Consider the following 16,603-nt stretch of genomic DNA (forward strand, 5'->3'; position numbering starts at 1 on the left):
GAATTTATCTTGGAGATTAACACGGAGGCATCACCTCGTGCCACTTCACACAGTGCTGGTTTAAACCTCTGTGGCACTTTTCTCCTCTTCTTTTTGGCAAGAGTGCTGAACTATTCTTCAGCAGATATTCCCATCAATTGCATCTCCTGCTGTTTTAAAACCAGTAGAGGAACTAAACTCTCCCTGTTGTTGATGCAGATCAGTGCATTTCGGAAGGGACAGAGGATAACAACAGGAAACAAGTCAGAGGACGAATAAATATTGCTACTTAAGCCTTCTACATAACTGAAAAACACTAACTCTTCAAATAAAAAATACATGCTGTTCTACCAGGCTGCCATGATAGATCTTAGAAAGACACCGACAGTTTTATGGTCTTATAAGTGTTCTTTGCTGAAAGGGAAACTTGGAAGCAATAAAGCATTTTCTTACAACTGAAGCCTGACCACAACTGCTGCCAATTCAACAGTAAACTGACTTCAAGTATGTGGAGTCAGATGGTTTCAACTTCACCACAGGGAAACCAACTCTTGTAGCCTGGCACAACCACTACCTGGAAATGTGCCATGATTGTGCATTGAGTTAAGCTCCAGACAGACTGTAAGGGCTGAACTTTAAACCATTTGTATTTTTAACGTACACAAATAAATTTATGGCTGCATAAAAACTGTCATGCTTCAGGGATTAACCTCTAATAACCTCTCCTGCTATGTTAACAAAGACATTTAAAATCTGCCTCTCCAAGTTACACAGGATTCAGTTTAATGAAGGCAATTCAAAAAGAAATTTTAGGGCCTCATTATATCTAATAAGGGATTAGTGACACCAGCAATTTTTAAGACCATTTGTGGACACTTTGATGCTGCCCTGTGGCTTGGGACTCCCTCATTTTACCTCAGGATTCCCAGATGAACCTAAGTTTGGTAAGGTGAATAGAACATCACAGAAGTGAATGGTGTGGAGGGCTTGAAAATGGAAATAACTTTCAGAGTGTCATGATATTCAGTCTCCTTGTAGGCATTCTACCATCTAGCAGTTTTGTGTATCTGTTTAACAGATGACAAAAGAGTGAGGCACAGTTTACAAGAAAGAATACCTATAGCTGGGCAGTACTTTGTGATCCACCATAAGTTTCCTACTTCTTAAGTTAAGCAAAGAAAAGACAAGAAACATACTGGCAGAACAGGAACTAGTCACTGGGAAGTTTTAAGACCTGATCTGTTTTTAAACACCTGGAAACATCACTAGCTTCCCTATGCATTTGAGACAGGCAGTACAGTTTTTTAGAACAGATTATGTAGGAGAAAGGGATCCCATTAGAACTCCATCAGGAACACCTGGCAGCATAAGCTCATCCTACCTCTATTAGAACATTCATACAGAAACTATCTGGTCTCAATGCCACAAGGTCAGAAAAGCTTGATTGGAGACATTTCATTAACCAGACAATAAAGGATCCCTATGGTACAAAACAACACATGACAGTGCTGCAAGGGGCAGCCTGTGCCATCAAAACTGAAGCAGCTGCAGAAATTAATGTATGGACAGAGGCAACAAAAGCTGGCAAAACAGTTCTGATGGCATTCCAAATCAGAGAAAAACACCTCAAAATATCTGAAGGTTGCCTTTTCTGTTAGTTACTATTGTAAACGTCATGATCTTACATATTTTCTGAGAAATTGTCAAATATTCAGATTATCCAACTTTTTCAGGTTTATTTCCAAACAAAAAGTGTATTCCTAAATTTAACAACTTATCTCTGAACCTTCAAGGACAGAAGAAAATACAAAAGAAAGGAAAATGGAAATTGTCATAAGAAAGATTGTAAGAGAAGGAAACAGGAACTTGGACATTCTTACCCACAAGGACAATTCTAATCGTATATTCCAATATGACTATGAAAGCTTCAATTTATTTTCTGTCTAGACAAAACAGTAAAAATACCAGGCAGAAAATTTAGTTACATTTTTAAATGACATTTTTTCAAGGACATGAGGTTTAGTTTGATTCCTGATGAGAAATGATAAGATTTCCATAGATCCCATTTCATCTGAAGAGGTTCAACAAATCTGTAGTCTCAACCAGTCTAAAGGATAGATATAAAAATAGAAAAATGAAACCAAAATCCAAGAAAACCCCAGCCACCCAACTGTTAAAGCAATCCAGATATGCATCTGATCACGCTGAACAGCAGCTGATGTGACCTCACAAACTGTGGTGTGCAGTTTGGGCTTTATCCAGCTGCCAAGGACACACCAAGGCTGCAATCCACCACAAATGGTGTCAAATTAACTGAGGAGCAACACTACATTACATTTTCTTTCCAGAAGATGCCATGAAATATAGTTAAAATTGCAGTTTAAGTTCAGTTGTCTCACAGACACAATGAGTACTAAGAGCAAATCAAGGACATTTTGTCAGTAATAAGTCATAGAAAGAATGAGCAAAAAACTCTTTTCTTTGATTCAGGAAGTATTTTCAAAATGGTATGTTCTGATGAAAGAAAAGAGACCACAAAGAGACACCATGACTGCATTTATATATACATGTGAATAAATTGCCAAGCATCACTGTGATCCTCTCAAGCAGCCAAGCAATGGACTCAGAGGTAAGTGCATGATAATCACCTGTAGTCATCAGGGCATTATCCTACAATTATTTCAGATTGGATGAAAAAATTAACTCCCTCTTCATATCTAAGTTTGATAATTCAGTGAGTGAATAATACATTGAAAGTGCTAACTGATCTCTGAGACAAAGGCTTAATAGTCACAAATTCAAAGCAAATAATGGCAAATATTATTAAAATTTTTATCATTAAAATGCAATTTAATAAATAAATGCATAAAAATCAGAAACTTATTAAGCCATAGGACATTTACAAATGAAAGAGGGACAGCATGTCTGCTGAACTGTAGCTCTATCCTAAAATTTAAAAGGTCTTGCACGGAGTTTAGTAAGCTCTTACTATTTTTAGAAATGTCCCACACCAGATGTTTTTTTCATTCCTTATGTTGCAGAATACCACATTTATTTCCAGATCCTCCCAACCAATGCACTTACAACTCAGCAATGGCACAGATACTTGTACAATGCACATAGGAAAGTTTGCATCTAATCAAGGCAGCAGGATTTTGCTAATGACACCTTTCCAAAATCCTCAGTCACTGATATTCAAAACCCTAATAATGACAGTTTTAAATCAGTGACAATTTATCTTTCAGAATCTTTATCTGAGCAAAGTCTTCACCTTTCCCAGTGCTGATTCTCCACTTGCTTCCCTGCAATGTCTCCCTAATGAAGTCTCCAGTAGTTTCCACAAGGCTGATTGTTTTTCAGGTCATTTCCTTACTTTCCTTGGCCAAATCCTCTTAAAGCAAACAATGTTTTAACAGCATTCACATTTTACTTTCTAAAATTTTGCCAAACTGTTTAAGATGAAGTAGAAATTTCCTTCTGACTTGAAGCAGAAGTATGAGCATTTTCTAGCACCATTAATTTGTTATCCAAGAACTAACTTGTCCTTACAGGAAGATGTGAAGTTGTGTGATTTTAACTTGCTCTCTAGGCATTCCCAACCTCCTCTTCAACAGAGGAAGAACCCAAAACTTGAAACTTGAGTGAGAACAGTGCTATAGTACTATGAGCACTGAAATTTGTGCCTGCAAGTTCTGCAGTGTTTATTTTCACTAAAATACAGCTTCACAAGGTCCTTAATGCTTATTTAGCAGTTAGAAACAGCTGCAGATGTTAACTTTTGATCTCATCTGCTCTCAATCAATTCTTGAAATGAATGGCTGCATATACAGCTGGAGCTACACCAACTGCCATTCTTTCCAAGGACTAATGGACTTCTGTGCATCAATACTGACTTCTGACAACATGGAAAAATGTATTCGATTTTTTCAAGTAACTCTCACTTTTTCAGTGCAGTGAATGTCTTACAAACAGATATTTACAGATTCTTCTTTCCTAAAATTGCCTCTGGGAAATTAATAAAAGAACTAGATGGCTCATCTGTCAGAAGTAGAATATACTGCAGTGAGAATGACAAAATTGAAAGATGCCAAATGACTCAATGTATCCACTACTAAAGTGAAAATGATGGACAGGAAAAGTCCACACTTAAGAAGTTACATTTTTTAACACCTTTAAAATAGTGTGACAGTTAGGTAATTTGTTAGGAATGAGAACAAAGAAGAAACTAGAATCATACTTCAGAGGTTCCTTTAAAGTCTCTCAGTATTTACACAGCTATGTAAAGGGAAATTAGTACCTCTAAAACTTTCTAATTTCTTCTGAACAAGTCATTATAGCTGCTTAAACTGAATCCTAAGCATGGTTTTACTTAGTTATTAACCACTTTTACATGGTTAGAAATCTATTTCAATGATTACAAATAAAGCATCATAGCATTAGCTGTCACTCCCAGTATTTCTCACTCTCATCTGAAAATCAGAAGTAGTGGTCATTCAGAAAGAAGAGCCAGGACACAAGGCAGCCTCTGGTCTAAGTAGAGATAATCCCCAATAGCCACACTGTGACAGCTGGATGCATTAGGAGTTTTCTTACTTTCACTACCACAATGGCTACTGCTGCAGTTACTTATCATTCTGCTTTGCTTTAGCTTTGGTCATTTCCTGAACCATACTAAAGCAGCTGAAGAAATACTTCTGTTTCTTGTGTTGATCATTTTTAATTTCTGATTTCTTTGATAATATACTGTTCATCATCAATAGCCAAGCACTCCAAAAAACGTAACCCATTACAAGCATTTGATATATGCTCCACCAGGGATCCTCAGGATAACACAGAAGAGTTAACCTTAAAGTACTGAAGAATAACCTGAATACTCAAAATTTTCAAAAGGATGAGATGCAGTCACAGAGCAAACAACGTTGTAACTACCTCATGTCATGAGCAGAGTACACATGAGCAATCCTCAATGACATGGGCACCATGCACCCCTCACCTCTGTGTCACCTGAGCACCATGCACCTATAACCTCTGTGTCTGTCACCTGGGCACCATGCACCCCTCACCTCTGTGTCTGTCACCTGGGCACCATGCACCCATCACCTCTGTGTCACCTGAGCACCATGCACCTATAACTTCTGTGTCACCTGGGCACCATGCACCCCTCACCTCTGTGTCACCTGAGCACCATGCACCCATCACCTCTGTGTCACCTGAGAACCATGCACCTATAACCTCTGTGTCACCTGGGCACCATGCACCTATAAGCTCTGTGTCACCTGGGCGCCATGCACCCATCACCTCTGTGTCACCTGAGCACCATGCACCCATCACCTCTGTGTCTGTCACCTGGGCGCCATGCACCCATCACCTCTGTGTCACCTGGGCACCATGTACCCATCACCTCTGTGTCACCTGAGCACCATGCACCCATCACCTCTGTGTCTGTCACCTGGGCACCATGCACCCATCACCTCTGTGTCACCTGGGCACCATGCACCCCTCACCTCCCCTCTTCAGTTCCTCCACAGCACCAAGAGAATCTGTGCCTGAGGTTTTCACTATCAAAATATACAAGGAAATGTTTAATGAAATTGTCTTCAGTTTAACATATCGGCTCCAACAAGATAATTCTGCCATTTCAGCAAGGTTTTTCCATTTAATGAGGAAATAAGTTATTTATATAGTTATTCTGTGTCCTTGTGCATTTCTACAGGATATTGGCTCATACTTAACAACATCAAAACAGTTGGTGCCCCTGGCTAGAATACTTCACTATCACCTGCTCATTCGAGCACTAAATAAATCTCAGTTTTCAAGTACTTACAAGTAGGAGTCCAGCACGTGTTTCAGACATTCTGCTCATGTACAGATGTTACTACACCCTCCACACACCAAAGGTTATCAAATGTGGCTTTGCAATCTCTGCAGCCGTTACTTACAGCTCGTTTGAAAGGTATAGTGAAATAAATACATTAATAGAAAGAAGGGATCTTTCCTCAGAGGAGGTGATTTCTTATGGTAAGTCTGTTTACTGTTTCAGATCAAAATGAAGTATTTCCACATTCTTTTACCATTGCTTTCAATTTCCAAAGTGCAAGGAGGCAATTTTATATAAAACATCAAGCTTACTACTACATTATCATCTACCTGTGATATTAGCCAGCACCTTTTCAAAAACCAGTTTTAAAAAAACCTTTTAATTTTGATTAAAAATTTGAATAACAAACAGATTGAAGTCTTGAAGTCAAAAATATTTGAGGATTTATTCCCATCATAATTTACTCCCCATCATTTATGAAAGAAATCTTATGAAATAGGGAAGTAAACATTATGCTTCAGTCAAAAAGCAGTTATGGTTGGAGGAATTATTATGGACTCCTAATTCATCTCATTCTCCTGTGATTGCCAAATAGGTAGGAGTGGAAATTTGCCAAAAACTTCTGTCTCTTGATAAAACCTTACTCACAACCCACATGCTGGGAAAACAGTACCTGTAACCCATGAAGAAACAGATCAACAGCTTCAGGCAACGACATACACAGGCAAACCTTTAATTTAATACTCTCTTATGCTTCACTTTCATGTGTCTCATTTAGCAGGAGTCTTTAAAGAGAAGCAATGTAGCTGCTGTCAGTGATATAATTGCTGTGTGGTGCCCTTGGGTCCTTACACACCAGTGAATGATGATGATTGATCCCTGCTGCTGTCCTTTTGGCTGCCATGAACAGCAAGTGATACTGAAGGGAGAATGGAGAAAGCTACAGATCAAGTAAGGACAGGGATATGTGACACATACCAGTCCCCTTTTGCCCACTGTCTTTCCACCATGCTTTGAAAATTTGCTTTATGCTCCTGATGGCTGCACAATTGCCCCCAGCTCTGAATCAAGAGTCTCTGAGCAACAGCTCAGTGAGCACTGCCAGTAACCCACCCACAATACTATGCCTCCAGGAAAGCTGGTAGTGAAATTCCATTTTGACTTTTTACAGCATAGCATTTGTTTAGTTACTCAGCAGAGTTTCTTTTGTGTGCCAGGTCTCTCTTCCAGAAAGGCCAGGGAATTCTAAAAATCAACTTGTTTCCCTAAAATGGGTACATCATCCATGGGCAGAACCTAACAGTGCTGTAACAAAGTGCAAGATAATCTCACAGGCTGGGGGGAGTGGGAAGTGTTTTAAGAAGTGATATCACTTAAAGGCAACCACCAGGAGTTTACAAGAATTTCCATTCTTTTAATTAAAGATTTTATGGGTCTTGGAACACATTCCTGTGCCTTATTATACATCAGAGCACTTAAAAATTCAGAGCCTTATAAAATTGCCATAAAGAGATAGGAAAACCAAAGGAGTCTTTAGAAAAGAAATCTATTTATACAATGACTGTTATGATTCACAAAGCAATTAAGAGTTACTTATTTTACTTACTATGTATTTATTTCCTTCTTTTCTGTTGTTTGTGATACCTTTCAATACATCCTAATATAAACTACCTGCCTTCTAAATTCATTGCTCCTTTTATATGCTCAGCATATTTAGAACAAATATTAAAATCCTCAGAAAAGGAGTTAAACTCACTGTGTCAGAAGAAAAAGCATTTACATTACAGTGATAAAAATACATTCATTAGAATTCAATTTCAGGAGAATTATTACTTCAAAAAGCAAAGGTGAAAAACATATTAAGCAAATCAAAAGAATGACTACTGATAATGAAATATTAGTAGGAAAGTATTTAGTAAAATATGAGTTTCTAGGGGTAATAGTATTTCCAGGTGTAAAATTAATGATAAATTCATTTAAACATATGTCTATCTAATAAGTAATCCAACAAGTTTCTGGAACAGTTTTTCAGAAAATAGTCTATGAACCATGTCTCAGAAACAAATTAGCTCATCCATCACAAGTAACCATTTCTTTAGTAATGACTTAATGAATTTAGTAGCTTAACTATGCTAGGACTGAGTATGATGCTGTAATTACTGTGGGAATTACTGTAGCCCTCAATCCATCTTTCAAATGATTATGGCATGGAACAAGAAGCTCAGCACAGCCTGAACCAGAGCCCAAAGCCAAAAGACTTTGGATCTAGAGAACTACTAGGGAAGTATCCTTACAGACTGTGGTCAGTGCACACCACTTTGCTGGGACTTAAGTCCTGTCTTTCCCACAAGAATAGGCACAGATACACCAGAAGAATTGATGTCATACAGAAATCCTGAAAATAAAATTGGAAGAACGTTTATTATTAGGTGCTGTAGATGTGACCTGTGGGGGAGTGGAGTTGTCTCCCTGCCTCTTCACAAGTGCACACACCAACACCCACACGTGCAGCAGGTGTGACCACAGAACACTGCAAGATTCCACTGAGTAAGGTCAGAAATTTTACTGAGGAAAGAGAGCTCCTCCTTGTCAAGAGAACAGTGTCAAAGTGGTCATGACCTTAAGGAGTTTGGTGTGTTTTGTGGGGTTTTTTTTGTATTCTTCCTTCTTGCTTGAGCAAGATCAGCGAGGGAGAGCTCCATTCATATTGTACCACACAAAATAAGTAACAATACTGGGATGAACACTGAACTGTTTCTTGCAATGAGTTGCATTTGTGCAGTGAGTATTGTGACACCTGAACCTGTTCAGTGAATGATCCTTTAACATGCTGACAAGTTTGCTTTGCCTCCCTGGTTCCTGTGAACAAGCTCCACACTGCAGAGAGGCTAAGCAGTGTGGGGGTGCAAATGAACAGGAGCACATGGCAATAAGGGCCTCTGCACTCTTGTCTATTCTGGTCTTGCACCTTGGGACACAGTGTAGAACAACTGCTCTTTTTGTTGGCCCACAAGGCACAGAAGAGAACCAGCAGTGTCTGCAGCACACCAAGAATCTCACCAGAATTGCTCAGGCTCCCTTCACTCATTTTAGTGGGCAGAGCGTGACTTTTTCACCTTCTTTATGCCCGAATTCCAAAGGGAAGCATTTCACATCTGTGAAATTTATTTATAATAAAATATATTAAAACAATTCTTGAGGACACTGTTTAGTATCTTCTACACTTTATGAACAACTTTATGAAGCAAGCTGAACAGCATCTAGTATTCAATACTCTTAAGCTAGACAGTGTCTACATATTTAAACAAAATTTCTATAAACAGCTTGATTAATCTGGCAAAACATGCTGTTATCTGACTCAAGAACTGAAAGCAATTAGATATTTTAAAACCTATTCCTGTCCACCTACACATGTTGAAAATTCTGTGTTAAATCATATCTCATGTATTTTGATGATTAGTCAGATGATGGTTACTTCTCACATTAAAATACAGATCAAATCAACACAGAAGTTATATGTGAGGCTTCCTTTCCATTGCCCACACATTCTGTAGGCTAGACTTAATTTTTGCAAACACCAATAGAAAACAATCCAAACCAAATTCAGAATGGTACAATTTTGTTTTGCTTTATTGCTGTGAAGGACAGGCTGGTGATTTTGGAACATTTGCACAGCTTTACTGACTCCTTTACTGAGGGAGATAAGGCTGACAGTACTGATTTATTGTCAATTTGTATGAGATTAAAGAAGCTACTAAAATGGGAAAATTTGTTGAATCAACTAATATCCCAAGGAATGTGAAATTCTCAAATGCAAATATTTGACAAGTATACTGAGAAAACAGAGTTTAAAAGGCTACCTGCCTGTGAGTGAAGAATAATGACAGATTTAGGAATAACTGAAAATACAGGGATGGGCTATTCCTCAGGAAAACTCTCTAATTGCTCAAAGATTTCTCAAGCCCAATGTATCTAGTCAAATCAACGATTGTCATGCTAGAACTGATCCCAAGCCAACAGATTAAAGAAGTGAGAAGAAGGAAAACTTGATTAAGCATTGTTTTGCTAGGAGTTCAGCATGCTGAAGCAGACACACCAGTTTTGGGCTTGGCCATACAAATGTGGTGCAAGTTGCAAATCTATACAACCTTATTTCCTTCCCGTATGGAAAAGTGATGCAAAGCAGTTTCACTGACTTCATGCCAAGTCATGCCTTAAATAAACAACAAATGAAAAGCAGAACATAATCATACACACATTAGAACAAGTGTTAGGGGTTCCTTAAGAATTACATAGGGGAAAAAAAAAAAAACCTCTTGAATTTTTGCTATTTTCTGTTTCTTGAACAGTTAAAGTTCTGCAGCATTAAAATACAGACAAAACAAGCTGGCAAGAAAAGTGACTTCCCATTGACTTTCCTAATCTATCAAAACCTCACACTTTAACGAGCAGAACTTTTAAAAACACATACCTATAAATACATTAAAATATTCAGAGAAGTATGCAAAACAGTTCAAAGGAGCACAAAACAACAATTCAGGTTCCTTTAAGAAATGGCTTCTCATTATTTTCTCTGTCTTCAATTCACTGTCAACCACAGGAAAAATCTTTACTGAGTAATTTCCTAGAGAAATAATATTTATGTAGCCAAGGTTCTGCAGCTGGAGCAGGGAAATGCACAAGATTATCGAGTGGTCTCTTACAATACAGGACCAAGAAATATTATATTAATAACACCAGACACAGTATACTTTTATTATGAAATTTCCAAAATTAGGCATATGAACTTAATAAAGGATAAAATTTCTCACTACTTATGCTAAAATCTACAACCTAAAATTCATTGATAAAGAAACAGGTCAATTTTTTATATTCTGTCTGCTATATTAGCTGAAAAACTAAGAAAAACAGTCCAGTTTAAAGCACTTGGCATATGGATCACAGGGCTAAAACATTCCACATTGCACTTTTACAGCACAAATTAATTTCCAGGTAAGAACATAGCATTGCTTTTATTTTACTTGCTAACGAGGGTAATTGGCAGGCAACGCTGCCTCTGCTCTAGATTTGCTCTTTATACAGATCTCTGAAGACCACATGTGTATGCAGTGGTGACAGAAATATTTTCCATATGAGCCACTACAGATTTTAAGGTCCCTCAGTCTGAACAAGGTGAGTCAATCTATCATTTTCTATGCTCCATAACATTCAACCAGAAAGTTTAAAACTTCTGTGACAACTAGAGGGCAATGATCAGCTTCTAGTTGCTCTGATCATCAAACCATTTAAATTTGTTGAGACTCTGTTGAAAACTTTTCCCTGCTTTAAGTAGATCAAAGGCAGCACAAGATTTCATTTAGAGACGTTTTTGTGAATCAAAGCTATTACAGATTGTCTTATCAAAACACTCTGAAAGCAAAATAAAGTTCATTTCTAGACATGTGATCTACAGAGAGTGTCAACCACACACCGTTGGACAAGGTGATTTTTCCAGTTCACTTCCACCTTTACCAGGGAAAGTAATTGATCTGGACTTCATTAGGCTACTATTAACTTATGACAGCACTAATAAAAGACAAAGCTTTAAAGCAGAACCACTGTTTTCAGAAACTTTACTTAAGGAAAGCATATTTGCAGAACAAAATTATCCAATGATTTGTTTAAAATGCACAGCTACACATCTCATTTCAGGTAGAGCCAGGAACAATGAGTATCAAATGTGTTTTCTGCAAGTAATTTCATTAGATGGAATATTTTATATCTAATAGTACCACGCCTGTTGAATTATTTCCTAAATGGCAAAAAAGTAGCAGAAAATTTCTGCTTTGGTATGAAATAAGTACTTGATGACAAACTGCTCTGATGAGGACAAAAATCTGGAAAATGGCTCTTCATAAATCAAGCAGCAGCTTTTAAAAGCATATAAAGAGCTGTTCTATTCCACTGTTCAAGATTTCGGAATTAGGAATATTAGGAATGCATGAAGTCCCTATTTAATTATATGCTATACAGTTTTTTAAAAATCAAGTTCTTTCTGCCCTGCCCCAGACTAAACATTACATATATTTGCACAAAAAGAATGTTATTAAAGGAATGAAGCCTGGAGTTTTTACATGCTCACATCCCCAAAACGTATCCTGTGCAAAACCTTTTACTCTAGTGCACATTTTTTGCAGAAAATATGAACAAAACACTACCATCTACTGCTGCAGAGTATCATATTTCTCTGCATGTTACTAAAGAAAAATTCACAAATTAGTCATCTCTCACAGAAAGCATATTGTATATCAAAATCCATAGAAGTTAAGTTTCAAACTACTCTCCTTTAGTAGCTTTTGGCTTTTGCAAAGAAAAAAAACAACACACCAAACAGACCAAAAGCAGAAAAGCAAACAAACATCCCCCGAACAAAACAAACCCCCAAAACCAAACCAAAGCAAAAGCTTTTTACACAACACAAACACAATTATAAAATGTCTAATAGCATAAAAATCATTCACAGTCCATCTTAATAGATACGAAGAAAACGCAACTCGTGACAAGACGATTTTTGACAAGACATTGTACTTTGCTTACCTCACCCCCAGGTCTTGCTAACACTGCTGTTTGAAAGCAGAGCAACGTTAGTATCAGGTAGCTGACAAACATTATTACCCAAAGTTAGAGCTACCCTGGAGGAGCAAACCCTCTGCCAAGTACTAACAGCTAGCAGATGCACTTGTGTCTCAGGATCACAGCCCTGAGCTCTCGTAGGTACGAGTCTTTCTCCCTCTCCCCCTTTCTCTCGCACTCACGGTCCGACCAGGAGCTTTGCTCTCAGCCACTGCTCTGAAGACAACTGGTAAGTTGATCTCTTCATGTAATGACTTCTCCCTGCTGGGGGAGGGGGCTCGGCCAGCACTGAGCTGGGGGGCTGCAGTCAGTACGGAGCGAAGAAGGGGAGGGACAGAAATGGTCACTGCCAAGTTAAGCATCTGCTGTGATTCATGGAACAAGCTGAACGGTAACCTTTAATGCACGAGGAGCTTTGGCAAAACGTTATTGACTTAGGCAGGCATGATTGGAGAAACAGGCTAATGCTGCCGCAAGAGATGCCTGTTGATGGTTAGACGGCATGTGCTACTTAAAGGTACAGCACCTCCTTTTATTAACAAGTTTATAATACATAAATCATAAATTAAAATCTAACCAGGATCAACAATCTATGGTTTTACAGTCAGCCCTACACAGCAAGTCCTGCAAGCCGAACAGACTGATCCTGCTGCCTCTCACTCATGCCCCCATGGCCCCAGGAGCCCATTTGCTCTCTAGAATGTCACAATTGCTTCCTGAAATGGACCTACTTCCTTAAGGATAATCCTGGAGGAGGATATAGATGTAGTCTCATTTGTATATTACAGCTGAAGAGAAGAAATTTTGATTTATAACAATCCAACCCATCAAATAACCTGCTTTGACTAAGTAAGCAGAGGTGCAAGCCTTTCTTAAAGTTCCAACTCCTAAAGTCAAAAAAACACACTATATTCTCATCTTTCATGTAAATACTTAGTTCTTATCCATATGGTTCCAGGGGAAATCTCAAAAATATGACCCAAGAATAACCTGGTCTCGTATGTCAGACAGTAAACCGCATGAACTCACAATACAGGTACTTGAAAATATCTCAACATTTTAGGAGGGAGGAAGTGAAAATGTTGGTGAAATTGAGAAGAACACCACTACTAAGTATTATATTTCTTTTGTAATTTGGTTAACTTTGTATACACAGCTGAGTATGTCAGAATCCTCAGGCTATTTTTAAACTAGCTTTACCAACCATTCTTTTCCTCTCCTGTGAGAGGTGAAAGATAAAATACTCTTCCTGAGAACTGCAATTAAATACAGTCAAACTCCCAAAGCAGTATAGAAAATCAGCATTTGCACTGCTGCTTGAAGTCCAAATTCTGTTGTTTTTGCATTTGGATATCTGGTTCTCCAGCAAGGCAAAATCTGACCTGTGTTAATTAGACATCATTGTTATTGTACATCTTCCCTCTCAGTTCTTTCTTTCACAGACTCCCTCTATTGCCTATAAAGATCCAACCTTCTCCTGCCTAATCTGTCCCACAATGCTGTGTTTGCTCAGCATCTACAGAAAAGCTTGCCCATTTTCACCTCTCAAATCAGCAGACCACTGTCCACAGGCCAACCTTTTATTCCCCTTTTGATCCACAGCCTTGCAGTGCTGTGCTCCTGGCAGCACCACTGTGAGCACCGTGTTCAGTGAGGGCACACCAGGGAGGCTCTCAATGCAGGCCAGGCAGGACTGGAGGGTCTCAACTGTAGAAGAATCCTCTTCAGATGACTCCCCTTGTGGGAGCAGCACAAGCTGAAGAACATTTAAGAAGCCAGGATGACAGATTCAGTATGGACCTCAAGAGTGGTACTTCCAAATGATCTGAATGATCCCCATCAGGCTGGGGACTCTTACAAATGGTGACTGACAGCCCAAATCTGCAGCTTCTGAAAACGTGACACTGTAACTGTAATGGTACATTCTGACAAAAATCATTGACAACTCTCCATTACTACGTTGTTCTCACGAATACAGCACTGCCCTTTGAGACCTACAGTAAAGAAGTATTTTCTTCCCTTTTAAGGCAAGATGAAGGTTTGCAGATTATACTGGGGTGCTGACAGCTAAAAGCAGAGCTGCCATTACAGGTACTTCATACACTGGTTGCCTATGGCAAAGTTTTCAGACTAAAAATGTAAAGTCAAATAAACTTCAGGAAATTTTCCATCAAAACTCTGTCAGGAAGCCAATATGTCCTTCCAAATTTTTTTAAAATATCTAGATGTACCACAAAAGGAAAAAGGATAGTGAGCAAACTGCCAACTAAACCGGAGTTCAAAACACTTCCAACAGAAGAGCTGCAACTATGATACTTTGAAAATAGATTCAGTGCTTGAAGAAGTTTTAAAAGAACACACCATTTCAGATTGCAATGTGTAACAAAAGCTCCAGTGACAAAAGCTTCATGTAGATTGACTACTGCTTCCATAAAATTAAACTGTCTTGTTATGCTGTTCTTCCCAAAGTGAAATAGTTTTTCTGAATAAATATATAGCACAGGCACAATATTGCCAATCTTCTCTTCTTTAGTGGCAGGCAGAAAAGCAAATCTAAGAAAATGAAGACTATCTGTGATTTTAGTCTCCTCTCTGCTGATTCACAGAGCAGTCTATTTTCTGCAAATAATGAACAACTTTACTGAAGTCTAACTAAATATTACTAGCATGAGTTTCTGAGCACTGAAAACTGTACTACATTCCCATTTAATAAGTCATATAACTAATTCTTTCCATATGCATTTAATTTTTCCTCTATGAAAAATACAGGCAGAATTGCCTGAATTTCAGAAGCTGGTGCTCTGTTCTCCATGTTAAGACAAGTGGTCTGTTCATAGCTGCTCCTGTGCCTTCAAGCTTTATCCCACTGAACTGGATGGAATTGTGCTGGTTCATATGCACAAGCACAGCCTTTCTTTGCAGCAACATGAAATTTAACACTATGCCCAACTTGCACTGCTGCAACCAAGATCAGAACTTCTCTGCAAACCTCACCAATCACTACACTGGAGATTACAAAAGTACTAGGGCAAGAGAAAAAAATCAATTTATGACTGATGTGCTATTTCAGATATGAAGCTGTGCAGTAGCAGATAGAGAAACCCAAATACCTTGAAACAGTAAAATGGAAGAAATAAGATGTCTACAATCTCAACATAAAAACACCCTTGCTTTTACTGAGAAACAGCAAAAATAATAGCATAGCTATTTTAGGTATATAATTGAGATAAAAAATCCAAAATTATAATTTAAAAAAAGGAAAATAAAAAGCAAAACCAGAAAAAGCCATCAGAATGTTTTGGGAAAAAAGTTTCTATCTCTTATTCTCAGAAATAAAAATGCACAAAAGAATTCTAGGACCTTTGGATAGTACAGTCCTTATTAAACGAGTACTGACATTCATCTGTGAAAAAAATAGCTGTCATTCTCCAAGGGTTTGTAAATATCAATTAGTTTATTAAGTTTGCTTACTACCTTCCTTCTGAGGCAATTGCATCTGAATTTCAAACAAGGACAAGTTTGTTAAACTCTGATAACTATCACAGCTACTGCTTTCTGCTAAAGGTATATTAGCTTTGAAAGTTGACCAAATTCCTAATATAAAAGTAATAATAGGCAGAACACGAGGCAAAACAAGCTTTTAAAGACTTCCTTCCTACTTCCTACAGCCTCAATGTTTGTAGAGCTTAACTCTCTAACTCTTAAAGCAAGGTAACATGGAGGATGACTACTCCATATTTCAGGCTGAGTTACTTTAGAACAATTTCTGTGCATTTTGCATACAAGTGAAAATAATTACTTTAATTGATGTTTGGCACTACAGGTGCAACATCAACGTCACTGAATTGGCTTAGCTGAAACACCTAAACCAAAGAACTATTTAAAAGTAAGATGAAGGTCAAAACAAATTTGCTGCTACAGCATAACCAACAAGTCCTTTAACTGCTTCTTAAAACAAGTATTTAAAACAGCATTCATTTGCTCTGGAGAGACACCATCTCCCAGGAATCACTAACAGGAAAAGCAGTAGACACTACATATTCTACTATTTCAGAAAAGGTGTTAGGTTTTTATTTCAACGTTCATGTAAAAATTTAATAGAGGAGGGAAAAGGCTGAATGTACAAGAAATTCAGTACAAATTACATGATCAAGTGGAAAATCTAATGTGCTTTGGTTTTATTTTAATTGGTCA

General features: G+C 38.0%; 1 protein-coding gene across 4 annotated transcripts in view; it reads right to left on the minus strand.

Moving 5' to 3' along the window:
* THSD4 (thrombospondin type 1 domain containing 4) overlaps positions 1–16,603 on the minus strand; it is a 204,362-nt gene that overhangs the window by 61,693 nt on the left and 126,066 nt on the right. Inside the window, exon 1 of one of the 4 annotated variants that reach the window (XM_079318471.1) lies at positions 12,374–12,538. The exons of the other annotated variants lie outside the window; for them this stretch is intronic. Coding sequence (XP_079174597.1) covers positions 12,374–12,445 — 72 coding nt within the window. The 5' untranslated portion in view covers positions 12,446–12,538. Of the gene's footprint in view, positions 1–12,373; positions 12,539–16,603 lie in introns of those variants that run through there. 4 annotated transcript variants of the gene reach the window in all.

This window comes from Erithacus rubecula (assembly GCF_903797595.1).
Source record: "Erithacus rubecula genome assembly, chromosome: 14".
Classification (NCBI taxonomy): Eukaryota; Metazoa; Chordata; class Aves; order Passeriformes; family Muscicapidae; genus Erithacus; species Erithacus rubecula.